This window comes from Nerophis ophidion, linkage group LG01, assembly GCF_033978795.1.
Source record: "Nerophis ophidion isolate RoL-2023_Sa linkage group LG01, RoL_Noph_v1.0, whole genome shotgun sequence".
Lineage (NCBI taxonomy): Eukaryota > Metazoa > Chordata > Actinopteri > Syngnathiformes > Syngnathidae > Nerophis > Nerophis ophidion.
Genome location: NC_084611.1, coordinates 14,160,057 through 14,187,556, shown reverse-complemented (window position 1 = coordinate 14,187,556; position 27,500 = coordinate 14,160,057). Strand labels below are relative to the sequence as shown.

The 27,500-nt window shown below is 40.3% G+C and overlaps 3 protein-coding genes across 5 annotated transcripts in view; 1 reads left to right on the top strand and 2 right to left on the bottom strand.

The window, feature by feature from the left end:
* Positions 1-5,725, bottom strand: part of ydjc (YdjC chitooligosaccharide deacetylase homolog) — a 28,376-nt gene extending 22,651 nt beyond the window's left edge. For 2 of the 3 annotated variants that reach the window (XM_061896601.1, XM_061896591.1), the window contains exons 1-2: positions 5,570-5,725; positions 1,497-1,618 (exon numbers count right to left, since the gene is read on the bottom strand). The gene's annotated coding sequence lies outside the window, so the exon portion shown is untranslated. Of the gene's footprint in view, positions 1-1,496; positions 1,619-1,757; positions 1,889-5,569 lie in introns of those variants that run through there. The other variant, XM_061896610.1, reaches the window with a different exon arrangement.
* A 3,563-nt stretch (positions 5,726-9,288) lies between these two features.
* Positions 9,289-23,883, bottom strand: ak6 (adenylate kinase 6). Its single transcript, XM_061896583.1, has 5 exons — positions 23,606-23,883; positions 19,359-19,451; positions 15,840-15,898; positions 12,932-13,077; positions 9,289-9,536 (listed from the first exon to the last, which is right to left on the bottom strand). Exons 1-5 carry the CDS (start codon positions 23,640-23,642, stop codon positions 9,347-9,349), a joined length of 525 nt encoding a protein of 174 aa, XP_061752567.1. The 5' UTR covers positions 23,643-23,883; the 3' UTR covers positions 9,289-9,346.
* dhfr (dihydrofolate reductase) overlaps positions 23,859-27,500 on the top strand; it is a 13,665-nt gene continuing 10,023 nt past the window's right edge. The window contains exon 1 of the mRNA XM_061896570.1: positions 23,859-24,017. Within this exon, the coding sequence (XP_061752554.1) occupies positions 23,926-24,017 (92 nt within the window). The 5' untranslated portion in view covers positions 23,859-23,925. The remainder of the gene's footprint in view (positions 24,018-27,500) is intronic.

Genomic DNA, 27,500 nt, shown 5'->3' with positions numbered 1-27,500 from the left:
ACAATGCACTTCATGCGTGTTAGTACAACTACAGTACATACACTGTCTGGCTCACATTGAACACTAAGACCTAAGTACTGGAACATATAATTATTCTGATCACTAACAACATGGGTGTGTGTTGGCTCACATTTTACACTAAGAACTGGGACATAGAATCATTCTGATCACTAATGACATAGAACAGTGTTGTCTCACATTGTACACTAAGAACTGGAACATAGAACCATTCTGATCACTAATGACACGGGTCTGTGATGTCTCACATTGTACACTAAGAACTGGAACATAGAATCATTCTGATCACTAATGACACGGGTCTGTGATGTCTCACATTGTACACTAAGAACTGGAACATAGAATCATTCTGATCACTAATGACACAGGTCTGTGTTGTCTCACATTGTACACTAAGAACTGGAACATAGAACCATTCTGATCACTAATTACATAGGTGTGTGTTGTCTCACATTGCACACTAGGAACTGGAACATAGAATCATTCTGATCACTAATGACACAAGTCAGTGTTGTCTCACATTGCACACTAAGAACTGGAACATAGAATCATTCTGATCACTAATGACATAAAACAGTGTTGTCTCACATTGTACACATAGAACTGGAACATAGAATCATTCTGATCACTGATGACATAGGTGTGTGTTGTCTCACATTGCACACTAAGAACTGGAACATAGAATCATTCTGATCACTAATGACACAAGTCAGTGTTGTCTCACATTGCACACTATGAACTGGAACATAGAATCATTCTGATCACTAATGACATAAAACAGTGTTGTCTCACATTGTACACATAGAACTGGAACATAGAATCATTCTGATCACTGATGACATAGGTGTGTGTTGTCTCACATTGCACACTAAGAACTGGAACATAGAATCATTCTGATCACTAATGACACGGGTCTGTGTTGTCTCACATTGTACACTAAGAACTGGAACATAGCACAATTCTGATCACTAATGACATAGGTGTGTGTAGTCTCAATTTGCAAACTAAGAACTGGAACATAGAATCATTCTGATCAGTAATGACATAGAACAGTGTTGTGTCACATTGTACACATAGAAATGGAACATAGAATCATTCTGATCACTGATGACATAGGTGTGTGTTGTCTCACATTGCACACAGAGAACTGGAACATAGAATCATTCTGATCACTAATGACATAGGTGTGTGTTGTCTCACATTGTACACTAAGAACTGGAATATAGAATCATTCTGATCACTAATGACACGGGTCTGTGTTGTCTCACATTGTACACTAAGAACTGGAACATAGAGCCATTCTGATCACTAATGACACAGGTGTGTGTTTAAATGCTAACTCTGTTAGCCTTCTTATCAAGAAAGACCGGCATCTATGCATGCTACGTGGTGATGTCATATTGACCACGCCCTGAATGTCAGTGACCTGGATGACTACATGATGATGTCATATTGACCACGCCCTGAATGTCAGTGACCTGGATGCCTTCAGGGTCTTGCTTCCAGTCGGGATTGGAGAGACTTGCCACACGCTGCAGGTGACAGGTGAGGACAGGAAGGACTGCTCATTACCAGCATGGCGCCTCCAGGAACACACCACCTGTACCACACATAGTCAAGGAACCACTTTCAGTGTGTGTTTGTTTGTGTGTATTTGTGTGTGTGTGTGTGTGTGTGTGTGTGTGTGTGTTTGTGTGCGTGTGTGTCTGTCTGTGTGTTTAATTACTAATCTCACTTACCACTCGCACCCCGAGTCACTACGCTAACTTCCTGCTAGCTCCACCAACTTCCTGGCAGCTTTGCTTACTTCCTGGTAGCCCAGGTAACTTCCTGGTAACTTTGCTAACTTCCTGGTAGCTCTGCTAACTTCCTGGTAGCCCAGGTAACTTCCTGGTATCTCAGGTAACTTCCTGGTAGTCCTGCTAACTTTGGTAGTCCTACTAACTTTCTGGTAACTCCGCTAACTTCCTGGTATCTCAGGTAACTTCCTGGTAGCCCAGGTAACTTCCTGGTATCTCTGCTAACTTCCTGGTAGCTTGACTGACAATCTGGTAGCCCGGGTAACTTCCTTGTAGTGCTGCTAACTTCCTGGTAGCTTTGTCAACTTCCTGGTCTCTCTGCTAAGTCCTGGTAGCCTGGCTAACTTCCTGGTAGCTCACCTCACATTCTGGTAGCTCTGCTAACTTCCTTGTAGCTCACCTCACATTCTGGTAGCTCTGCTAACTTCCTTGTAGCTCAACTCACATCCTGGTAGCTCCACTAACTTCACGGTAGCTCTGCTAACTTCCTGGTAGCTCCGCTAATTTCCTGGTAGCTCCACTAACTTCCTGGTAGCTCACCTCACATTCTGGTAGCTCCACTAACTTCCTGGTAGCTCCACTAGCTTCCTGGTAGCTCTGCTAACATCCTGGTAGCCTGGCTAAATTCTTTGTAGCTCAACTCACATTCTGGTTGCTCCACTAACTTCCTGGTAGCTGCGCTAACTTCCTGGTAGCTCCACTAACTTCCTGGTAGCTTTGCTAACTTCCTGGTAGCTAAACTCACATCCTGGTAGCTCTGCTAACTTCCTGGTAGTCCTGCTAACTTTGTTAGCTCTTCTAACTTCCTGGTAGATTTGTCAACTTCCTGGTTTCTTGGGTAACTTCCTGGTAGCTCCGCTAACTTCCTGGTAGTCCTGCTAACTTTGGTAGCTCTTCTAACTTCCTGGTAGCTTTGTCAACTTCCTGGTTTCTTGGGTAACTTCCTGGTAGCGCCGCTAACTTCCTGGTAGTCTGGCTAACTTCCTGGTAGCTCGACTCACATTCCGGTAGCTAGACTGACTTCCTGCTAGCTCCGCTAACTTCCTAGTAGCTCTGCTAACACCCTGGTAGCCTTGCTAACTTCTTTGTAACTCAAATCACAGACTGGTAGCTCCACTAACTTCCTGATAATCCTGCAAACTATGGTAGCTCCGCAAACTTCCTGGTAGAACAAGGAACTTCCTGGTAGCTCTGCTAACTTCCTGGTAGCCTAGCTAACGTCCTTGTAACTCAACTCACATTCTGGTGGCTCCACTAAATTCCTGGTAGCTCTGCTAACTTCCTGGTAGCTCTGCTAATTTCCTGGTAGCTAAACTGACATCCTGGTAGTCCGCTCACTTCCTGCTATCTCCGCTAACTTCCTGGCAGCTCAACTCACATGCTGGTAGCCCAGGTAACTTCCTGGTAGTCCTGCTAACTTTGGTAGCTCATCTAACTTCCTGGTAGCTCCGCTAACTTCCTGGTGGTCTGGCTAACTTCCTGGTAGCTCTACTCACATTCTGGTGGCTAGGCTGACTTCTTGCTCGCTCCACTAACTTCCTGGTAGTTCAACTCACATCCTGACGGTTCCTCTAACTTCCTGGTAGCTTCGCTAACTTCCTGATAATCCTGCAAACTATGGTAGCTCCGCAAACTTCCTAGTAGAACGAGTAACTTCCTGGTTGCTCTGCTAACTTCATGGTAGCGCAGGTATCTTCCTGGTAGCTCGACTGACATCCTGGTAACCCAGGTAAATTTCTGGTAGACCGGGTAACTTCCTGGTAGCTTTGTCAACTTCCTGGTTTCTCCGCTAACTTCCTGGTAGACCAGATAAATTCCTGGTAGCGCTGCTAACTTCCTGGTAGCTTTGTCAACTTCCTGGTCTCTCTGCTAACTTCCTGGTACACAGGTTGAAATTCCTGGTAGCTCTGCTAACTTCCTGGTAGCTCAGGGAACTTCCTGGTAGCTCGACTGACATCCTGGTGGCCCGGGTACCTACCTGGTAGATCGGGGAACTTCCTGGTAGCTCTGCTAACTTCCTGGTAGCTTTGTCAACATCCTGGTTTCTCCGCCATAGTCCTGGTAATCCTGCTAACTTCCTGGTAACTCGACTCACATTCTGGTAGCTTGGGTGACTTCCTGCTAGCTCTGCTAACTTCTTGCTAACTCTGCCAAATTCCTGGTAGCTCTTCTAACTTCCTGGCAGCTTTAGTCACTTCCTGGTAGATCTGCTACCTTCCTGCTAGCTCTGCTAACTTCCTGGTAGTCCTGCTAACTTTGGTAGCTCAGGTAACTTCCTGGTAGCCAGGGTAACTTCCTCCTAACTCTGCTAACTTCCTGGTAGCTCAGGTAACTTCCTGGTGGACTGGGTACCTTCCTGTTCGACCGGGTAACTTCCTGTTAGCTCTGCTAACTTCCTGGTCTTGCCGCTAACTTCTTGGTAGCCTGGGTAACTTCCTGTTAGCCCTGCTAACTTCCCGGTAGCTCGACTCACATTCTGGTAGCTAGGCTGACTTCCTGCTTGCTCTGCTAACTTCTTGCTAGTTCTGCTAACTTCCTGGTAGCTCTGCTAACTTCCTGGTAGCTAAACTCGCTTCCTGGTAGTTCCGCTAAATTTTTGTTAGCTCCGCTAACTTCCTGGTAAGTCAGGTAACTTCTTGGTAGCCCGGGTACCTTCCTGGAAGCTCTGCTAACTTCCTGGTCTCTCTGCCAACTTCCTGGTAGCCCGGGTAACTTCCTTGCTGGTATCTCGACTCACATTCTGGTAGCCAGGCTGACTTCCTGCTAGCTCTGCTAACTTTTTGTTAGATCTGATAACTTCCTGGTAGCTCTGCTAACTTCCTGGTAGCTTAACTCACTTCCTGGTAGCTCTGTTAACTTCCTGTTAGCCCAAGTAACTTCCCGGTAGCCCGGGTAACTTCCTGTTGGACTGGCTAACTTCCTGGTCCCTCCGCTAACTTCCTGGTAGCATGACTCACATTTTGGTAGCTAGGCTGACTTCCTTTGTGTACAATTCACCAGTAATGACAAAAGAAAACCAAAATTCCACACTCTAAAAACATTCTAAAAAGATCACCAAATAGAAAATAAATGTATAGCCTGATATTTGCTTTTAGTTTAGTGTTTTCACTCGCACATGTTATATTTCTTGCTTTATTAGTTTGTGTGTATTTGTTACACCTTTATGTTTATGTTAGTTCTTATTTTATGAGAATACTTGATAACATTTATTTGGAATGTTAAATTATACGGTTATTAAAGTATTTTTTTGTTTTTAAAGCGCCACTCACATCCGGGTAGCTAGGCTGACATCCGGGTAGATCGGCCAACTTCCTGGTCGCTTAACCAATCAAGGTTTCCTTCCGTCTACTTGTATGCAGTGTTGGCATTTTTCTTTCTTTGAATATTCCAAATATCTGCTTTTGATCCTGTGGCGTTTGTGTGATTCCGGTATTTTGGCAATAAAAATATATCTCCGTCGAATGATTGTCTTCTGTTTTTGGATCATTTGTGTTAAGACGTTACTGCGCATGTGTCCCTGCCGGCCACCGTAAGTAGAACACCGAAGAAAACTGACTTTAATGAACAACTTTGTAAATAACTTTATAGAATTAATGTAGTAATAACAAGCATTTCTTCAGCACAGTCCCGTTGGAGAAACAAATGCTCTCTTAAAAAAGGTTTTAATTCGCTAAATTTCCTCTTCTGTAACCAATGAAGGTTAGAAGCGTGACATAATTTGTTCTATAAAGCGCTATTAAAGAAGCACGTACCTTTATTCAAGGTATTTCCAAACTTAGTCCTTGAACTCGGCGTGAAGAACATGTTTATAAAAAGTGTTGACACTTCCTTCTTTGTCTTTTTCTTCTATATTGCCGATGAGTCAAGCAGCACGTGGTGCGTGACCGCCACCTGCCGGACGGCGGTGGCATGAGCACGCATTGACAATGGCGCTGTCACGCCAAATTTCTTCCCGCTGTCACGCCAATTTTTTTCCCCTTACAAAAACCTTCCCCCCGGAATAAATTTGGCGTGACACTTCCTACAAAAACCTTCCCCCCCGGAAGCAATACCAAGTTATACGACTCTTAAGGGTTACAGCTGCAAAATTAGCGAAGCAAAAATAGCTTGAGAGGTTAGCATGCTGAAATGCTAATATTTTTTCCTCACCGTTATTTTTCACCAATGACAATCAGCCAATTATTATGCTTTTAAAACAGGCAGCTGTGTGGGCTGCTTTAAGGTCCTTCAAGCATTAGAGGGGCTGTCACGCCAAATTGCCCAATGATAAACGCCTTACTTCAGGGGTGTCCAAAGTGCGGCCCGGGGGCCATTTGCGGCCCGCAGCTTATCATTTACAGGCCCACCACACATTCTACAAAAATTGCAAAATTGATAGCGTTGCAAAAATAAATAAAAAAACATTTAAAAGAAGTGGAATACGTTTTTCAACTTGCTTAAGTCGGGGTCCACGTTAATCAATTCATGGTAAAAGCTGCCATGCAGGCAGTTTTTTTTGTTCTTTTTGTCTTTCTTTTTTTTCCATTGTAAAAAAAAAAAAAGACAAAAAAAAAACCCTGTGTCATAATGAATTATTACTTAAAAATTATCACTTTAAAATGTTTTATGTGGAAAAAATATTGCATATGCTGTGTGGCTGCCATATAAAAACATCAACGTTTTGACAAAAGTGCATAAAAGAACAAAATAATAGTTCGAACTTAAAATCAACAGATATATCGGAAGTTGATCTTGAAATTTAAGTGTTAAAAGTAAAAAAAAAAAAAAAATATATAAAAATGTATCACTTTATGAGTGGGGAACCTTTCGGATCTCTAATATATTTAGTGGGATTTTATTAAACTTTTCACTGTAATTACTCAAAAATATTAAATAATTAAAATCAATGGTGAAGTGAAGTGAATTATATTTATATAGCGCTTTTCTCTAGTAACTCAAAGCGCTTCACATAGTGAAACCCAATTTCGAAGTGAATTATATTTATATAGCGCTTTTTCTCTAGTGACTCCATCCATCATCTTCCGCTTATCTGAGGTCGGGTCGCGGGGGCAACAGCCTAAGCAGGGAAACCCAGACTTCCCTCTCCCCAGCCACTTCGTCTAGCTCTTCCCGGGGGATCCCGAGGCGTTCCCAGGCCAGCCGGGAGACATAGTCTTCCCAACGTGTCCCGGGTCTTCCCCGTGGCCTCCTACCGGTTGGACGTGCCCTAAACACCTCCCTCGGGAGGCGTTCGGGTGGCATCCTGACCAGATGCCCGAACCACCTCATCTGGCTCCTCTCGATGTGAAGGTGACTCAAAGCGCTTTTTTTTTTTGGCATAAAAAAGGGTGTTTTTTGGGGTTGGTGCAATCATTGTAAGAGTATCTTGTGTGTGTTTTTTTTTATGTTGATTTAATAAAATAGAAAAATAATGATAAAAAATTATTCTGCAGCCCGGTACCAATCGGGCCCGGTGGTAGGAGACCCACCACATTGTTTCATGTGGACCACCATCCACCACCTCCTTTCATGTGGACCACCTCCTTTCATGTGGCCCACCACCTTCCTTTCAAGTAGCCCACCACCTTCCTTTCTAATGAAACATCTTCCTTCCTTCCACTTTGACAGAAACATGACATGAACTGCAAACAAGTGCATGACTTATCTGACCATGCAAAAAACATTATATTAACATATATTAAAATTATATTAACATGATATTAAAATTATATTAACACATTATATTTAAAAATAATAATATATTAACATAAATGAACACATTATGTTAACAGTATATTACAAAATATCAACATTATATTAACATATTAGCTTATTTTAACATATTCTATATTAAAATGATATTAACACGTTATATTAAAACAATATTAACATTATCCTTCATACCGACAGCCATCAGACTGTATAATGCACGTTCCTTCTTGACTGCACTTATATGTAGAATATATTTATATTATTCATATATTATATATATATATATATGTTGTATATTATTTATTATTATTATTGTCTATTGTGAGCAAACTGTGGTGCTGAATTTCCCTCAGGGATCAATAAAGTACTTTTTATTCTATTCTATAATAGTATGTGTTAATTATATATGTTAACATTTTATCTTACCCTTTAGTAAAATATCATATTAACACATTTTATTACCATATATTAACATATTCTATTAACACATATTGGAATTATATTAACACATATTAAAAATATTAACATTATATTAACATATAATATGAATATATTATATTAACACATTATATTAACAATATATTAAAAACAATAACATTATATTAACAGTATATTAAAAATATTAACATTATGGTAACACATAACAGTATATTACAATTATATTAATACACATTAACAGTAAATAAAAAATGTTAACATATAATATCAACACATTATATTAAAAAATATTAACATTATATTAAAAATATTAACATATATTAATACATTATATTAACAGTATATTAAAAATACAAAAATCAACATGTTAACAGTATATTAAAAAAATATTAACATATTATATATTAACACATTAACAGTATATTAAAGACATCAAAAATATTTACACATATTAACTGTATATTAACATTATATAAACATATATTAACACATTATATTAACAGTATATTAAAAATAATAACATCAACATATGTTAACAATATATTAAAAAAATATTAACATATTATATATTAACACATTAACAGCATATTAAAGACATCAAAAATATTAACACAAATTAACTGTATATTAACATTATATAAACATATATTAACACATTATATCAAAAAATATTAACATATTGACAGTATAAAAAATATTAACATATAGTATATTAAAAATATTAACATTATATTAACACATTATATAAATATATTAACAGTATATTGAAAACATTATATTAAAAATTATTAACATATACTACCAGATATTATTAAAAAAATATTAACCTTATATCAACAGTATATGAAAAAATATGAACATATATTAACACATTATATTAAAAATATTAACACATATTAACAGTATATTACTAAATATTAACATATTGACAATATATAAAAATATTAATAATATATTGATAGTATATCAAAAAATATTAACATTAACAGGGCAGCATGGTGGTACAGGGGTTAGTGAATGTGCCTCACGATTCGAAGGAGCTGGGTTTGATCACCAGCTCGGGGTCTTTCTGTATGGAGTTTGCATGTTATGACTGCATGTCTTCCTCCAAAGACAAGCACCTGGGAATAGGTTGATTGGCCCTGGTGTGTGAATGTTGTCTGTCTATCTGTGTTGGCCCTGTGATGAGGTAGCGACTTGTCCAGGTTGTAATCCACCTTCCGCCCTAAAGCAGCTGAGATAGGCTCCAGCGCCCCCCGCGACCCCGAAGGGAATAAGCGGTAGAAAATGGATGGATGGATGGATTTAATTATTGGATATCTGATAGATGTTGATAAGAGTATTTGGATATTGTAGGTATTTATTTCCTGACATATAAAAGATATTTGACATACATAAGGCTAGTTGTGCTCTTTGATCCACTGGTCAGTCCACTGCAGGATCTGGTCCAGGTTGTTGTCCAGGTCCTGGGGAGTGTTGCTGGGCAGTTGGTGAACGATTTCCTCTTTGTAGGCCTCCCTAGCCTCCTCGTAGATGCTCTGGAAGATTTCACACTGCACATTTTCCTGCAGCTTCCTGCCGGTGTAGCCTCTGCCAGAATGATGCCATTATAAATCAATCAATCAGAGTTTATTTATAGAGCCCTTAACCAGAAGTGTCTCAAAGGGCTGCACAAGCCACAACGACATCCTTGGCTCAGATCCCATGACATGTCGCTCATTCACCTTTTTGTCAGCTAGGCCACTTCAAGCACTCACCACTAGCTTGCAGCACATTTGTGTTACTCATACAAATATGTTAGAACAGAACAGATTGAGTCCAGTTTATAATTTCCTGTTATACAGTATGTATATATTTTTTTACTTTGTTACTCTAGTACAGTGGTTCTCAAATGGGGGTACGCATACCCCTTAAAATATTTTAAAAATAGCAACAATTCAAAAATCCTTTATAAATATATTTATTGAATAATACTTCAACAAAATATGAATGTAAGTTCATAAACTGAGAAAAGAAATGCAACAATGCAATATTCAGTAGGGACAGCTAGATTTTTTGTGGACATGTTCCATAAATATTGATGTTAAAGACTTCTTTTTTGGTGCAGAAATGTTTTGAATTAAGTTCATGAATCCAGATGGATCTCTATTGCAATCCCCAAAGAGGACACTTTAAGTTGATGATTACTTCTATGTGTAGAAATCTTTATTTATAATTGAATCACTTGTTTATTTTTCAACAAGTTTTTACTTTTTTTTTTTAATATCTTTTTTTCCAAATAGCTCAAGAAACACCACTACAAATGAGCAATATTTTGCACAGTTATACAATTAAAAAAATCAGAAACTGAGGACATATTGCTGTATTTTACTTCTTTATCTCTTTTTTTCAACCAAAAATGGTTTGCTCTGATTAGGGAGTATTTTAATTAAAAAAATGTTCACAGGGGGTACATCACTGAAAAAAGGTTGAGACCCACCGCTCTAGTCTACTCTGGACTGAAGCTGTGTGCCTTCATTGTTTTTGTAGCTGTTGTTTTGAGGTGTGTTAAAAAAAAATAAAAAAAATAATGCACTTAGTGAAAGTCAAAGTATAGTATTTCCCATAGTTGTTGTGGGTGTCAGGATTATCTCAGAAAGAGCATGTCCCAAATTCCAAGCTGCTGTTTTGAGGCATGTTAAAAAAAAAAATGCACTTTGTGACCTCAATAATAAATATGGCAGTGCCATGTTGACACTTTTTTCCATAACTAGAGGTGATTTATTTTGGAAAACCTTGTTTAATGCGTCCAGCGGGGCATCACAACAAAATTAGGCATAATAATGTGTTAATTCCACAACTGTAAATACATCGGTTGATATCGGAATTGGTAATTACAAGTTAAGCAAAACAGCCATTATCGGACATCTCTAAATATAATGCTCAAATATTGCAACGTGTTTAGTTGAGTGTGTTTAAAGTGACACACATCCAAGGAAACAAGCGTAAAAACAATAATGTTCCCGTTCAACTTTTACTTCCTGACGGTAGGAAATGGATGCATGGATATTATATTTTCATAGTTGTGTGATGCCATTATGGAAATTGAAACTTAAGTTCAATTCATTGTCCAGCCCTAAGATGTACCGTAAATTCCACACTATAGGTCGCAACGTTTTTCCTACGCTTTGAACCCAGTGGCCTATTAAATTGTGCAGCTAATTTAGGTATTTTCCCCTGCTGACTTTCATAATGCAAATAGTATAAAAAACAACGATATTGTTTGTGCTGTGGCACCATGTTTTTGTGGAGTACGCCCTATGTTTTTCCATTTAGTGCTTTCAACTGGACGTAGAAGTGCTGTTAGGTCGTCGAGCCGTCCAACGCGTTCCTACATGTATGGGTTCTTCACTCATCGCTCCTCGCAACATTTGTAAGTTTTACAATACAACTAAAACAATTCCTACTGACTAAAGTGTCCCATGTGTGATGTCCGTAGGAGTGATTTTGTGCATATTTGTACGTGCTACCGTAGTCAAGGTAGCGTGGTTAGCATTAGCTAATATGCTAACAGGTTTACGAGTGTCTGGACTGTTAGAATAATCATGTATATATATTATCACACAACTTTAGTATGCTTTAAGTCCGTTGCTATAGTTATTAGCTATTGTGCTCAAACTGCATTTTTTCTATCTGTGCAAGGACAAAACTTCTTGTCTGAGGGGTGGCCTCAGCCGCAGATGTTATCTTTGTTTTAGCCCGCTAACAGCCAAGGACTTCAAAGACCTCAATGAAGATATGATGACAGCACGCAGACGAAGCGGAGACAAGGCGAAATCACAAGGCCCCTGCACATTCCACCAAGTATTGTGCGTCCTGGACCTGCTTTTCATAATATATGTGACCACTCCCCTTTTAGAGGCGGCCTCAGTGATGTTGACTCTGGAACTCCTGAATAAATAGAGGGACGCGGGAGCTGAACCTTAGAGCGTAATGTAGCGACTGTGATTAAGTGTGCAGCGCCATGCGTTCTCCTCATGAGCTAAATTGAACTATGTCTCTGCATTATTCCTTGCTTCTTGTCTGATTAATAGACGTCATCAGTGTTTGAACCTAACAGGACGTAGAAGTGCTGTTAGGTCGTCAAGCCGTCCATCGCGTTTCTACACGTATGGGTTCTTCACTCGTTGCTCCTAGCAATATTTGTAAGTTTTACAATATACTAAAACAATTCCTACTGACTAAAGTGTCCCATGTGTAATGTCTGTAAGAGTGTTTTCAGGCATATTTGAACGTGCTATCGTAGTCAAGGTAGCGTTGTTAGCATGAGCTAACATGCTAACAGGTTTAGGAGTGTCTGGTCGTAGAAGTGCCGTTAAGTCGTCAAGCCGTCCATAGCGTTTCTACACGTACGGGTTCTTCACTAATCGCTTCTACCAATGTTTGTAAGTTTTACCATATAACTAAAACAATTCCTACTGACTTAAGTGTCCCATTTGTGCTGTCTTACGTGCTATCGTAATCAAGTTAGCGTGGTTAGCATTAGCTAATATGCTATCAGGTTTATGACTGTCTGCGTTAGCACTATTAACTTACAATGGCATTCTTTTTGTGTTGTTTCACTTTCACAAATTCCTCAGTAAATTCACCAAAACGTCACCGTGGAGTTATTGAGTCTGTTTAGCTGATTGGAGATACAGCTTGCGCAGCTAGTGGGTCCATGAGTTATGTTTTGTTTGCTCAGCCGTTTTACTGCCGTGTTTGGACACAATTAAAGTAAGTAAAAAAATATTTGCAGAATATTTCTGTATAAATAACTCATTCCACTACCTATACAGTATACATGCGGCTTATAGTCCAATGCAACTAATTCAATGAAACATTTTTTTTTTCTTCTGAAATCTAGCGGGTGTGTCTCATAATCCAGAAAATACAGTAGTTTAATTCTCAGAGCAGCCAATCCCATAGTTTTAAGTGTCTGACAGGAAGGTGACGCTGGCGGGTACCTGCTCTCAAGACGCGTGTACAGCTGAGTGTTGTCTGTGCGCAGGACAAACACAATGTGGAACCAGCGCTCGGGGAACAGATCACAGCCGTGGTAGTCCACAATCACTCCGCCCAGCACCATCTTCTCTTCGAGCTCATCCACCACCTGAACCATCAGAACAGGCACACACGTTAGGATTGGCAGGAAGATATGGCATACAGTATCTCAGGGTTTCCCCCAGAGTGCCACTGTACAATATATGTTTAATATATATATAATATATATATAATATATATATAATTTTCCTGAAGGAACTCTCCTGAAGGAATCAATAAAGTACTATCTATCTATCTATCTATCTATCTATATGTTACGTTAGGGGCGTGGAAAATATAACAGCATCATATATATGATGTCATGATCATTTTTGACTGGCAATGATGCATATATTTTCTTTAAAAACGCCAACCAAATGTTTTATGATGAAACCCAAAACCAGTGAATTTGGCACATTGTGTAAATGGTAAATAAAAACAGAATACAATGATTAGCAAATCCTTTTCAACCTATATTCAGTTGAATAGACTGCAAAGACAAGATACTTAACGTTCAAACTGAGAAACTTTTTTTTTTTTTGGCAAATAATCACTAACTTGGCAGTAACACATTGCAAAAAAGTTGTCACAGGGGCATTTTTACAACTGTGTTACATGGGAACTGAGGAGACACATTTTTGAAGTGGAATTATTTCCCATTCTTGCCTGATGTACATCTTAAATTGTTCAACAATCCGGGGTCTCCGTTGTGGTATTTTAGGCTTCATTAGGGCTATATAAGTAAACATTGATTGGTTGATTGATAATGCGCCACACATTTTCAATGGGAGACAGGTCTGGACTACAGGCAGTTCCAGTCTAGTACCCACACTCTTACTACGAAGCCACACTGTTGTAACATTGTCTTGCTGAAATAAGTAGGGGCGTCCATACTTGCCAAACTTGAGACCTACGAATTTGGGAGATGGGGCCGGGGTGGGAGGGGTTGAGGGGGCGGGGTGGGTTAGGGGTTGAGTTGCAGGCAGCATACCCCTTTCCCTTCGAGCTGTATTAGAGGAAATTAAATTCTTTTTTCCAATCATTTTTGAACTTGCGAGCATATTTCTTCCTCTTACTTGTCGTCGCCATGTCTCTTCTTCGTTCTTCTGCATCGCCTCCTTCTTGTTGTGTGTGCAGTTCTGCACTGAGCTCCAAAACTCGCAGATTTTATAGTAGCGTCCCGGAAGAGTTAGTGCTGCAAGGGCTTCTAAGTATTTGTTCTGTTGCGTTTATGTTGTGTTACGGTGCGGATGTTCTTCGCAAATGTGTTTGTCATTCTTGTTTGGTGTGGGTTCACAATGTGGCGCATATTTGTAACAGTGTTAAAGTTGTTTATAGGGCCACCCTCAGTGTGACCTGTATGGCTGTTGACCAAGTGTGCCTTGGATTCACTTGAGTGTGTGTGTGCTTATAATTAAAGTTATCATTAATCCATTTAAAAGATCATACAACGTGTCAGCATTTCTTGACATCTTCGAGTAAAGACCATTGTTAAACCCGTCCAACGCTACATCATTATCTGACTGTGCTAAGCGGACGCCTGGACAGCATGCGGCTGTTATGGAGTGAAGGTTTCAGGTGAGAGAGGAAGCTAAAGGCATTTTAAGGCACACCCCCAATACTGCTGTCCGGGTGGAAATCGGGAGAAATTCGGGAGAATGGTTGCCCCGGGAGATTTTCTGGAGGGGCACTGAAATTGGGGAGTCCCCCGGGAAAATCGGGAGGGTTGGCAAGTATGCCATGATAACGTTGCTTAGATGGCAATATCTGTTGCTCCAAAACCTGTATGTAACTTTCAGCATTAATGGTGCCTTCACAGATGTGTAAGTTACCCATATCTTGGGCACTAATACACCCCCATACCATCACAAATGCTGGCTTTTCAACTTTGTGCGGAGAACAATCCAGATGGTTGTTTTCCTCATTGTTCCGGAGAACACGACGTCCACAATGTCCACAAACAATTTTAAATGTGGACTCGTCAGACCACAAAACACTTTTTCATGTTACATCAGTCCACTTTAGATGAGCTCAGGCCCAGGTAAGCCGGCGGCGTTTCTGGGTGTTGTTGATAAATGGCTTTCCCTTTGCATAGTAGAGTTTTAACTTGCACTTACAGATGTAGCGATCAACTATAGTTACTGATAGTGGTTTTCTGAAGTGTTCCTGAGTCCATATGGTGATATCCTTTACACACCGATGTCGCTTTTTGATGCGGTACCGCCTGAGGGATCGAAGGTCCGTAATATCATTGCTTACGTGCATTTGTTCACAAAGTGGTGACCTTCGCCCCATCCTTGATTGTGAATGACTGAGCATTTCAAGGAAGCTGCTTTTACACCCAATCATGGCACCCACCTGTTCCCAAATAGCCTGTTCACCTGTGGGATGTTCCAAATAAGTGTTTGATGGGCATTCCTCAACTGTCTCAAGTCTTTTTTGCCACTTGTGACAGCTTTTTTAAAACATGTTGTAGGCATCAAGTTTTAAATGAGGTAATATTTGCAGTTTCAAACATTAAGTATCTTGTCTTTGCAGTCTTTTCAATTGAATATAGGTTGAAAAGGATTTGCAAATCATTGTATTCTGTTTTTATTTACCATTTACACAACATGCCAACTTCACTGGTTTTAGGGTTTGTACATTTAAAAGCAAATCTGTGTTATTAATGATAATATATGTTCCAAATGTTGTTGCTTATTGCAAAAGGTGATAAAGGCTACACTTGATTCTGCCCTCCATGAATGTTGCAATCGAGTTTGCCAAAGTTTGAGAGGAAAACAATAATTCCATCATGCTTTATTCCAAACAGATATTTGAAACGTGACTCACCCGGTCTTCATCCAGAATGGGGCAGTTGTACTCCTCATCATAACCATCATACAGATCTCCTGGAAGAAAGATCACCTTGTAACAATGCTTCTTTTGTAGAAATGTTGTATTGTGCAAGTGTACACGTGACATCCTGGGGGTCTCATGTACTAAGAGATGCCTGGCTTTCCTACTAAAAACAAAGGTACGATCAAATCCATAAAATTAGTAATAAGTTTTGATATGCCATGACCGGACAATTAACTTGCTTTAATGACATTTTTTAAAACATGATGCTTTTTGAAACAGCTCAACATAAAAAGGTCACAAACACGCTTTTAAAGAGAATTAAAAAATAATACCTGCAGTGCGTTAGTTGGTGTCTCACCAGAGTTTGTATTTTGTAGGAATACAGAATTTGTAGTCCTGCTGTAGGAGCACCTGCATTTAAAGGAGAGGAGCTACACTTCCATGTTTAGATACGTATTGATAACACAAAATGTGGATTGTAACGATCAAAGATGTTAGGTGATATTTTTTTCTGCCTGAATAAATGTTTCTGATATTCTGTACTTTTCATGTTGTACAAGTTAATGGCATTCTTATCTCTGCATGACAATGTGTTAACCTTCCCTCTACCTACTTATTAAAAAAATAATAATATTTAGCCTGAATGGCATTCTTATCTCTGCATGACAATGTCTTAACCTTCTCTCTACCTACTTCTTAATAAAATGTAATATTTAGCCTGTTAAAGATTCTGTAATATCGCACTATCAATCAGAACAGGTTATAAAAGAATAGCGATGGTAAAAATGTAATTTTCCTGAGGGAACTCTCCTGAAGGAATCAATAAAGTACTATCCATCCATCCATCTATCTATCTATCTATCGTTGGACCAGGCGTTCCTCTGCTGGGAATTTAAACTGCCGGTCTCTCCCAAGTTCTTTCGATGACACATAGGCTGGTTATAAATGAATCCCAGGCAGAGTTGCTCATTTTGATATTTTATCACCAACGATACACCAATCAATCAATCAATCTATCTATCTATCCATCTATCTATCTATCTATCTATCGTTGCATTGGACCAGGCGTTCCTCTGCTGGGAATTTAAACTGCCGGTCTCTCCCATGTTCTTTCGATGACACATAAGCTGGTTATAAATGAATCCCTGGCAGAGTCTCTCATTTTGATATTTTATTACCAAAGCTTTGGGAGACCAATCGGGATAGATAGATAGACCAATCAATCAATCAATCAATCAATCTATCTTAAAGTTATAGCGCCAATGATTGTCACACACACACTTGGTGCGGTGAAATTATCCTCTGCATTTAACCCACAGGGGAGCTGTGAGCAGCAGCGGTGGCCGCGCCCGGGAATCATTTAGTAATTCAACCCCCAATTCCAAGCCTTGATGCTGAGTGCCAAGCAGGGAGGTAATGGGTCTCATTTTTATTGTCTTTGGTATGACTCGGCCGGGGTTTGAACTCACGACCTACCGATCTCAGGGCGGACACTCTAACCACAAGGCCACTGATATTGTGTAGTGAAGTGTAATTACCCGATGTGGGCTGCAGAGGGCAGTAGCTGGCATGCCTGCTCTATTAAACCTAGTCTCAGTGGTTGCAAAAAAAGACGACGCGATTGTTCATAGACAGTCTTTTTCCTTCATATCGCCGCTGCCATTACAATACACTTCATTTCAATCTGCCAGAAAACACTTATTTAGGTAGAAATATCACAGAATAGCATGATTGTATTGTGAGTCGATTTTTCGTTGTTTTGTTGGTTGGACCAGATATGAAGCGTAGCGCTATTATTGTGAAGCCGCCAACTGGACGTGTGTGATTGGTATGAGAAAAGATGTTTTGACCGATCAAAGTGACCGTTTCTGCTATACTAAACCAGTTTGAGTAACAATCGACATTTTATTTTAATAATGCAATCAACTTTAATCTGTGAAGATCCTCCTCTCTACAAGCAGCAATGGCCGCCATTCGCTCCAATGTCGTCTCACGGCGATTGAAAGTCAAATGTTCTTGTCTTGTCCGGAGCACGACTTGTCACGGCTATGGATCTGAGATTTCCATCGGGTCCCCCTTTCTTTGTGCAGTTCTGCTCGCTATTTCCCAGCTTGTGGCGGTATTGCACTTTTCTCCAAGCTACGGAGCGGGCCGAGGATCAAAAACATTAATCGTGCATTAAAAATAATGTTTGCCGTTAAAGGAACTTATAGTTAATACGTTATTATCTTGTTAACTTTGACAGCCCTAAAAATAATTGTAACTTATAACTAGAGATGTCTGATAATGGCTTTTTTGCCGATATCCCAATATTGTCCAACTCTTAATTACCTATACCGATATATATAGTCGTGGGATTAACACATTATTATTATGCCTCATTTTGTTGGATGCATTAAACAATGTAACAAGGTTTTCCAAAATAAATCAAGTCAAGTTATGTAAAAAAATGCCAACATGGCACTGCCATATTTATTATTGAAGTCAAAAAAGTACATAATTTTTTTTAACATGCCTCCTAACAGCAGCTCGGAATGTGGGACATGCTCTCCCTGGGAGAGCATCACGATGCTGAGGTGGGCGTGGTTGAGGTGGGGGCGGCGGGGAGTGTATATTGTAGCGTCCTGGAAGAGTTAATGCTGCAAAGGGTTCTGGGTATTTGTTGTGTTGTGTTTATGTTGTGTTACGGTGCGGATGTTCTCCCGAAATGTGTTTGTCATTCTTGTTTGGTGTGAGTTCACAGTGTGGCGCATATTTTTGTAACAGTGTTAACGTTGTTTATACGGCCACCTTCAGTGTGACCTGTATGGCTGTTGACCAAAGCGTCCTGGAAGAGTTAATGCTGCAAAGGGTTCTGGGTATTTGTTGTGTTGTGTTTATGTTGTGTTACGGTGCGGATGTTCTCCCGAAATGTGTTTGTCATTCTTGTTTGGTGTGAGTTCACAGTGTGGCGCATATTTTTGTAACAGTGTTAACGTTGTTTATACGGCCACCTTCAGTGTGACCTGTATGGCTGTTGACCAAGTATGCCTTGCATTCACTTGTGTGTGTGAAAAGCCGTAGATATTATGTGACTCGGCCGGCATGAAAAGGAAGTGCCTTTAAGGTTTATTGGCACTCTGTACTTATCCCTACGTCCGTGTACACAGAGGCGTTACAAAAAGTCATACATTTTACTTTTTGAAACCGATACCAATAATTTCCGATATTACATTTTAAAGCATTTATCTGCCGATATCGGACTACCGATATTATCGAATATCCCTACTTATAAAAAATGTGTTTATACAGTAGCCTGCTCACATGAGTCAGATTACACTTTCATGTGCACATCAATCAGTCTGCAGAGTAAAAGTTGGCACTTTTTACATGAACTGTTACCTGGCATCAATTACGTGTGTTGCTAAAGTATCCACAGCCTGTAGAAACGTACGTACGACCGTCATGAAGTTGTCACTTCAATTTACAGTAGTACCCTTTTAAGTAGCATAAAGTAAGCACTTGTTTCACCTTCTTTAGCCAGATCACCGATGTTAACGTAAGTCAGTCCTGTCCGCTGAGCAAGCTCCTTTCCCAGGGTGGTTTTTCCAACGCCAGGTGTTCCTGCAGGAGGAAGTCAGCATCAATTGACGAGCGCAATCATGCATTGAACATTGTGACGAATCGTGTGGTGAATGAATATTTGTGATTTGGAAAGAGGAGCTGAGACGTTGGAGCGGCTGACAGAAGCCGAGAGAGTGAGGGTTGGCTTGACTTGGTCACGCTGCCAACGTGGAACTTGGAGCAAAGCTATGGTGACATAAATGGAGTGCTTACCCAAATAAAATGGACACAGTGCTTTGTTATTACACAGGCTAGAGAACGTAAACAAAGTATTGTTGGCGGTTTTTAAAGAAAATCTCTAGGTCAACTTCAGGTGTCTGTCACACACACGCACGCACGCACACACAAACACACGACAACCCTGTTGTTATGGTAAAACAAAATACATAAAATACTTCCCCCCAGAAGTGGGAATTTTTGGCCACCTCAAGATTTGATTACGATTCAGGACATATGACTCGATTAAAAATTTATTATTGATACATCTTTCATTTATGTATTTTGATGCATTTTTACATTGCTTTTCGTTTCACTAAATCAACGTTTACCACTTGCAACTTAATCCATTATTTCCTGCATGTCTATTTCTCCCCCCCACAAAATTTTCAGAATGCAAGATTTAATTTGTACCTTTAAATAAGTAAATAATACCATCAATAAACACCATTAAATTTAATTCCTTAATATTTTTGAGTAGTGACAGTTAAAAAAATCAAACCGAACTAAAAATGTTGGGGAAATAGTAAATGTGTCTAATAACATCTGAATCGCTCCCACTGCCCTCGCCTTTTTTTTTTTCTTTTTTCTAGTCCTTCACTCTCACTATCCTCATCCACGAATCTTTCATCCTCGCTCAAATTAATGAGGAAATCGTTGCTTTCTTGGTCCGAATCGCTCTCGCTGCTGGTGGCTATGATTGTAAACAATGTGAGGATGTGAGGAGCTCCACAACCCGTGACGTCACACGCACGTCGTCTGCTACTTCCGGTACAGGCAAGGCTTTTTTATTAGCGACCAAAAGTTGCGAACTTTATCGTCGATGTTCTCTACTAAATCCTTTCAGCAAAAATAAGGCAATATCGCAAAATTATCAAGTATGACACATAGAATGCACCTGATATCCCCGTTTAAATAAGAACATCTCATTTCAGTAGGCCTTTAAAAATCAATCAATCAATCAATCAATCAATGTTTACTTATATAGCCCTAAATCACTAGTGTCTCAAAGGGCTGCACAAACCACTACGACATCCTCGGTAGGCCCACATAAGGGCAAGGAAAACTCACACCCAGTGGGACATCGGTGACAATAATGACCCAGTGGGACGTCGGTGACAATGATGACTATGAGAACCTTGGAGAGGAGGAAAGCAATGGATGTCGAGCGGGTCTAACATGATACTGTGAAAGTTCAATCCATAATGGATCCAACACAGTCGCGAGAGTCCAGTCCAAAGCGGATCCAACACAGCAGCGAGAGTCCCGTTCACAGCGGAGCCAGCAGGAAACCATCCCAAGCGGAGGCGGATCAGCAGCGCAGAGATGTCCCCAGCCGATACACAGGCAAGCAGTACATGGCCACCGGATCGGACCGGACCCCCTCCACAAAGGAGAGTGGGACATAGAAGAAAAAGAAAAGAAACGGCAGATCAACTGGTCTAAAAAGGGAGTCTATTTAAAGGCTAGAGTATACAAATGAGTTTTAAGGTGAGACTTAAATGCTTCTACTGAGGTGGCATCTCGAACTGTTACCGGGAGGGCATTCCAGAGTACTGGAGCCCGAAATGAAAAAGCTCTATAGCCCGCAGACTTTTTTTGGGCTTTGGGAATCACTAATAAGCCGGAGTCCTTTGAACGCAGATTTCTTGCCGGGACATATGGTACAATACAATCGGCAAGATAGGACGGAGCTAGACCGTGTAGTATTTTATACGTAAGTAGTAAAACCTTAAAGTCACATCTTAAGTGCACAGGAAGCCAGTGCAGGTGAGCCAGTACAGGCGTAATGTGATCAAACTTTATCCGCTCTGTGCAATCTACTACTGTTGCAAAATGCACAACCGCATTTTGCAAATTTAATGTCAAATCAAATCAAATGTTTATTGGATTCATCACTATACAGTGTACATCCACGACAGAACTACTGACTAAACCACTACAAAGTGTGGATTCAGGCCGGGTGGCCTATTTCAAGTTCCAGGTAACCCTACATTATTATATTTTATAAATAGTAAACCAAGTTGTGCTAGTAGTTTAGTCAGTAGTTCTGTCATGGATGTACACTGTATAGCAGTGGTTCTTAACCTGGGTTCGATCGAACCCTAGGGGTTGGTCAGTCGGCTTCAGGGGTTCGACGGAGCCTCCGTCCAAACCTGACTAAATAACAAGTTCAATGTTTTATTATCATAATCAAACGACAGCAATCATTTCCATGAGATTATTTTCTAATATAAGTGTTTTGGCACATTTACATTGACAAAAAACAACAACATTGTTTTTCATGAGCTCTGTACAAGGTGGGGTTGGAAATAATTTGCACCCCTTTCAGATATCGCATTTAGGTCCCACTAAAATATTCACATGTTGCACATTGAGATGTAAAAATGGGATCATATGTACTTTCCTGTAATTTTATGTTTGTAATATATATATTTATTAGTATTTCTTCAATATAGTAACATCATTAAATTGTGAAGTGAAGTGAATTATATTTATATAGCGCTTTTCTCTAGTGACTCAAAGCGCTTCACATAGTGAAACCCAATATCTAAGTTACATTTAAACCAGTGTGGATGGCACTGGGAGCAGGTGGGTAAAGTGTCTTGCCCAAGGACACAACGGCAGCGACTAGGATGGCGGAAGCGGGAATCGAACCTGCAACCCTGAAGTTGCTGGCACGGCCGCTCTACCAACCGAGCTATGCCGCCCACAAATTAAGAAAATGCATTTTATTTTTCACTAAAGAAGGGTTCGGTGAATTCGCATATGAAACTGGCGGGGTTCGATACCTCTAACAAGGTTAAGAACCACCGCTGTATAGTGATGAATCCAATAAACATTTGATTTGATTTGACATGAAATTTGCAAAATGCGTTTGCGCATTTTGCAAATTGCGCGCCATTGGTATTCTCCCGTCCAAAGGCAAAACCCAGTAACTCAATTTTGGTCAAAACTGAGCTGATAATAATTTTGGAGTTCCTAGGTGATATGCTTTACATTAGTGTATGCGATATTGTAATTTGTTCCGTAAGTAAGCTGTTACGCGCATGGCAGGACCTAGCAACTACCACATAACCGCGTAGATACAACAGAAAAACCTAGTATCTCAAGGGACCAATCGGAGCTTCTTTGTCAGTCGCCTTATTGTCTTTAATGACACATTTGCATGAATGGGAGCCGACGGTCAACCTGATTATGTGATATTATGGCACGAGGGGATATTTGGAAGATTGACCCAGGACGTTGCAAGCACCTTCATTAAATGTATTGTTTTTGATTCTTCCCCTTGCATACTCTTCTGGGCAGATAACTGTGGAGGTCAAAATAAAAACTGGACGCAGTGCACGGCTCTTGCCCAATGTGCAAACGCAGAATGGGGCCCAACCGAGATTATGATAAAATATCTGGAGAAAGGGCACACGTTCATGAGAGCAGATTCAATCCATGGCTCAATCGGCAAGAAAATGAAAGCTCAAGAAAACATCTATACGTTTGATGACTCTGTAGATCTTTGTAAGACAGCATCAAGATGGATTGGTTTTCCTTTGTTTTCTCAAAATCAGCTAGAAGTGAGTTACTAGGTTTTGCCTCTGGACGGGAGTATTGTGCTTACAACACTTATAAAAGTTTCAATCAATCAATCAATCAAAAACGAGTTGCCTTTTTTCACCATTTTTTTTTCTCATCTTCCCTTGCAATGTCGCTCGCTTGAACACTCTACATCTCGTTTGGCTGACTTTCCAAAACTGCCATTTTTGGCTGGGAAATCCAGTTTTTGTCCTTCCTTGCTGACGTCTTTTATGTTTGTTTTTCTGTCCTGTCCGGGGAACTTGCGCCTCATAATGTGTGAAGATGCAACAGTCGTATAAGTGTTGTGTTATCCCCAGCAGTCACAAAACAAGAAGAAAACGTAAGAAAAGTAGTTTGTGTGTTACCTGTCAACAGGATGTTTGGTTGTTTGTTCATCTTCATAGTTAGCAAGAAGCTAACACGTGTTACACCGAGAGAACCCTGGGACGGAACTAGAAGACGTAAAAAATGATGTCGTTACGCGTCTATGTTTATATAATTAAGGTGAATGTCCCTAATGTGAGCCTAAAACGCCTGGAAAAGGTTTGCTTGTATAAAAGTAGACGATTATTTACAACAGTTGCTCGGTGCCGGAAGATTAGATCAGTCCACGCATGCGCGTCGATTACGTCACTTCCGAGAGAGACAACCCGCGCGAGGACAGCCATAGTAGAGTCTGGCCAACATGTCGCGAATTCTGAACGCCATCGTCGCTGTGTGTCCGGACCTGGGGATAGGAAAGAACGGACAGCTTCCTTGGCATCCCACAAGACTCAAGTAAGTCATGCTTTAGTTTAATGATAGCTTGCGTCCGCCAACGCACCGTGTGCAACACTTCCGGGCTGTGTCACGTGTTCACGTCTTCCAAAAAGTAAATACGTAATGGCGCCAAAGTTTATTTGTGTCATAATTACTACAATGATGAGCTGAATCAAGTGTAAAACACACACAACACATTTTTACTAGAATTGGAACCGTTTAAAGGCCTACTGAAATGAGGTTTTCTTATTTAAACGGAGATAGCAGGTGCATTCTATGTGTCATACTTGATCATTTCGCGATATTGCCATATTTTTGCTGAAAGGAATTAGTAGAGAACATTGACAATAAAGTTCGCAACTTTTGGTCGCTAATAAAAAAGCCTTGCCTGTACCGGAAGTAGCAGACTATGTGCGCGTGACGTCACCGGTTGTAGGGCTCCTCACATCCATCCATCCATCTAACTTCGTCCTTATCCGAGGTCGGGTCACGGGGGCAGCATCCTAAGCAGGGACTCCTCACATTGTTTACGGCGTGGCGCAGTGGTAGAGTGGCCGTGCTCAACGCGAGGGTCCCTGGTTCAATCCCCACCTAGTACCAACCTGGTCACGTCCGTTGTGTCCTGAGCAAGACACTTCACCCTTGCTCCTGATGGGTGCTGGTTAGCGCCTTGCATGGCAGCTCCCTCCATCAGTGTGTGAATGGGTAAATGTGGAAGTAGTGTCAAAGCGCTTTGAGTACCTTGAAGGTAGAAAAGCGCTATACAAGTACGACCCATTTATCATTTATTTATAATCATCGCCACCAGTAGCAAGTGCAATTCGGACCGAGAAAGCGACGAGTTCCCCATTAATTTGAGCAAGGATGAAAGATTCGTGGATGAGGAAAGATAGAGTGTTGCACAATACCAATGTGAGCAATGTGCAAAATGCGCAACCGCATTTTGCAAATTTGTATAATGCGCAATCTTTTTGCGAATTGCTTCCAGCTATATATTTGAATAATGTGTGGTTCACATTTTGCGAATCAATGGGCGCAAATACATGTTTTTGGTGTCAAAATAATTTATTAAATACTTATGTAAATCTATTCATTTGTAGTCGGGACAATATAACTGAGTATTGCCCTCAAATCAGTCCAACCCTAACCCTAACCACTATACAGTGTACATACACGACTAAACTACTACCACAACTTGGTTTACTATTTATAAAATATAATAATGTAGGGTTACTGACTGAACCATCCACAAAATCTCGTCTTAAATCTCATCTTGCGATATGCAAATTGCTTGCGCTCAATGGAAATGACGTATAATTTGCAAAATGCGCGAGATTGGTGAAATGCTTAAAACATATTTTTGGAATACATGATAATATAATATTTTGAGTTTTATGATATGGAATTTTAAAAGATATGCAATTGCATGCAGTACATGATTTTTAATGTCGAAAGGGAAATAAATATTGTGACGGATTCATGCCGTCGTGCGGGTTCCCAGGACCACCAAGGAAGGACATAACGCGAGCAGGTGTAGACTTCTTTATTTATGCAAACAAGAAAAGTCTTTTGCGGGTTGCTTTTCAGCCGTCCGCGCTCTCGCTGTCGCTCTCTTCCTTGTTGCATGCGCTGTTTGTTCTCTTGCGTCTCCCTCTCGTTCCTTCCTCGTTTCTCCACCACTCCTCCTCACGTTCACAGCTGCCGCCCCTTTTAACAGTGCGAAAGGATTCATAAATTGTGTCCAGGTGCGCGATCCACGCACCTGATCTTGCTTGTGGCGTCGCTCCCGTCTTTTGCGGGTTGCTTTTCAGCCGTCCGCGCTCTCACTGCTCGCTCCTCTGTGTCGCTTTTCAGCCGTCCACGTCTTTTGCGGCTGCCTCTCGCTGTCGCTCTCTTCCTTGTTGCATGCGCTGTTTGTTCTCTTGCGTCTCCCTCTCGTTCCTTCCTCGTTTCTCCACCACTCCTCCTCACGTTCACAGCTGCCGCCCCTTTTAACAGTGCGAAAGGATTCATAAATTGTGTCCAGGTGCGCGATCCACGCACCTGATCTTGCTTGTGGCGTCGCTCCCGTCTTTTGCGGGTTGCTTTTCAGCCGTCCGCGCTCTCACTGCTCGCTCCTCTGTGTCGCTTTTCAGCCGTCCACGTCTTTTGCGGCTGCCTCTCGCTGTCGCTCTCTTCCTTGTTGCATGCGCTGTTTGTTCTCTTGCGTCTCCCTCTCGTTCCTTCCTCGTTTCTCCACCACTCCTCCTCACGTTCACAGCTGCCGCCCCTTTTAACAGTGCGAAAGGATTCATAAATGGTGTCCAGGTGCACGATCCACGCACCTGATCTCGCTTGTGGCGTCGCTCCCGGCACGCCTCGTCGCTCGCTCACATTCTCCGCCTCCTCGCCGCCATTTTGGGCCAGGCTCCAGCGTGCTCCACCTCTCCACAAATATATTTAGTAATAAAAGGTTAAGCATTTTATTAACGCATAATATTTCCAGGCTTTTGTGGGCCACATTAAATAATGTGGCGGGCCAGATTTCGCCCCTAAGGCCATGAGTTTGACACCCGTGTTCTACACATTGGCGACTTGGCATCGTCTTATTTTATGAACTTGTGACACATGGGCAGATTCAGGCAGTTTTCTCAAAATACGTGTTTGTACTTTAGACCGTGCTTGTAAACTTTATGGTTAAGGTGACATCACATGTTTTTAATTGTGACATAAAGTTGTAAAAAAATATCTTCTGTAAATGGATAGTCCTAAGATAGGGTTTTTTAGATTGTATTGCAGTATTTGCTAAGTAAAATAAGTAAACATTTACATAGATATAACAATAGATAATGCTCAACAACAACCGTAAATGGGTATCAAAGTAAACTTGATAAAATAATGCATGATTAATTTTCTATGACAGGGGTCACCAACCTTTTTGAAACCAAGAGCTACTTCTTGGGTACTATTTAATGCGAAGGGCTACTATTTCGATACACACTTAAATAAATTGCCGCAAATAGCCAATTTGCTCAATATAGCTTTAATAAATAAATCTCTATATATATAAAAAATGGGTATTTCTGTCTGTCATTCCTTTTGCGGAAGGTTTTTTTGTAGAGAATAAATGATGAAATAAAACACTTAATTGATCGGTTTAAAAGAGGAGAAAACACGAAAAAAATGAAAATTTAATTTTGAAACATAGTTCATCTTCAATTTCGACTCTTTAAAATTCCAAAAAAAAAGGAAGAGAAAAACAGGCTAATTCGAATCTTTTTGAAAAAACTAAAAAAATAATTTATGGAACATCATTAGTAATTTTTCCTGATTAAGATTAATTTTAGAATTTGGATGACATGTTTTAAATAGGTTGAAATCCTATCTGCACTTTGTTAGAATATATAACAAATTGGGCCAAGCTATATTTCTAACAAAGACAAATAATTATTTCTTCTAGATTTTCCAGAACAAAAATTTTAAAAGACCTTGAAATAAGATTTAAATTTGATTCTACAGATT

Bases quoted from the DNA above. Each gene is read 5' to 3' on its own strand.
- ak6 (XM_061896583.1), bottom strand. From the start codon at position 23,642: ATGAAGATGAACAAACAACCAAACATCCTGTTGACAG. The intron at 19,452-23,605 runs GTAACACACAAA...TTCCTCCTGCAG, and splicing joins ACCAAACATCCTGTTGACAG to GAACACCTGGCGTTGGAAAA. The intron at 15,899-19,358 runs GTGAAACAAGTG...TCTTTCTTCCAG, and splicing joins CGGTGATCTGGCTAAAGAAG to GAGATCTGTATGATGGTTAT.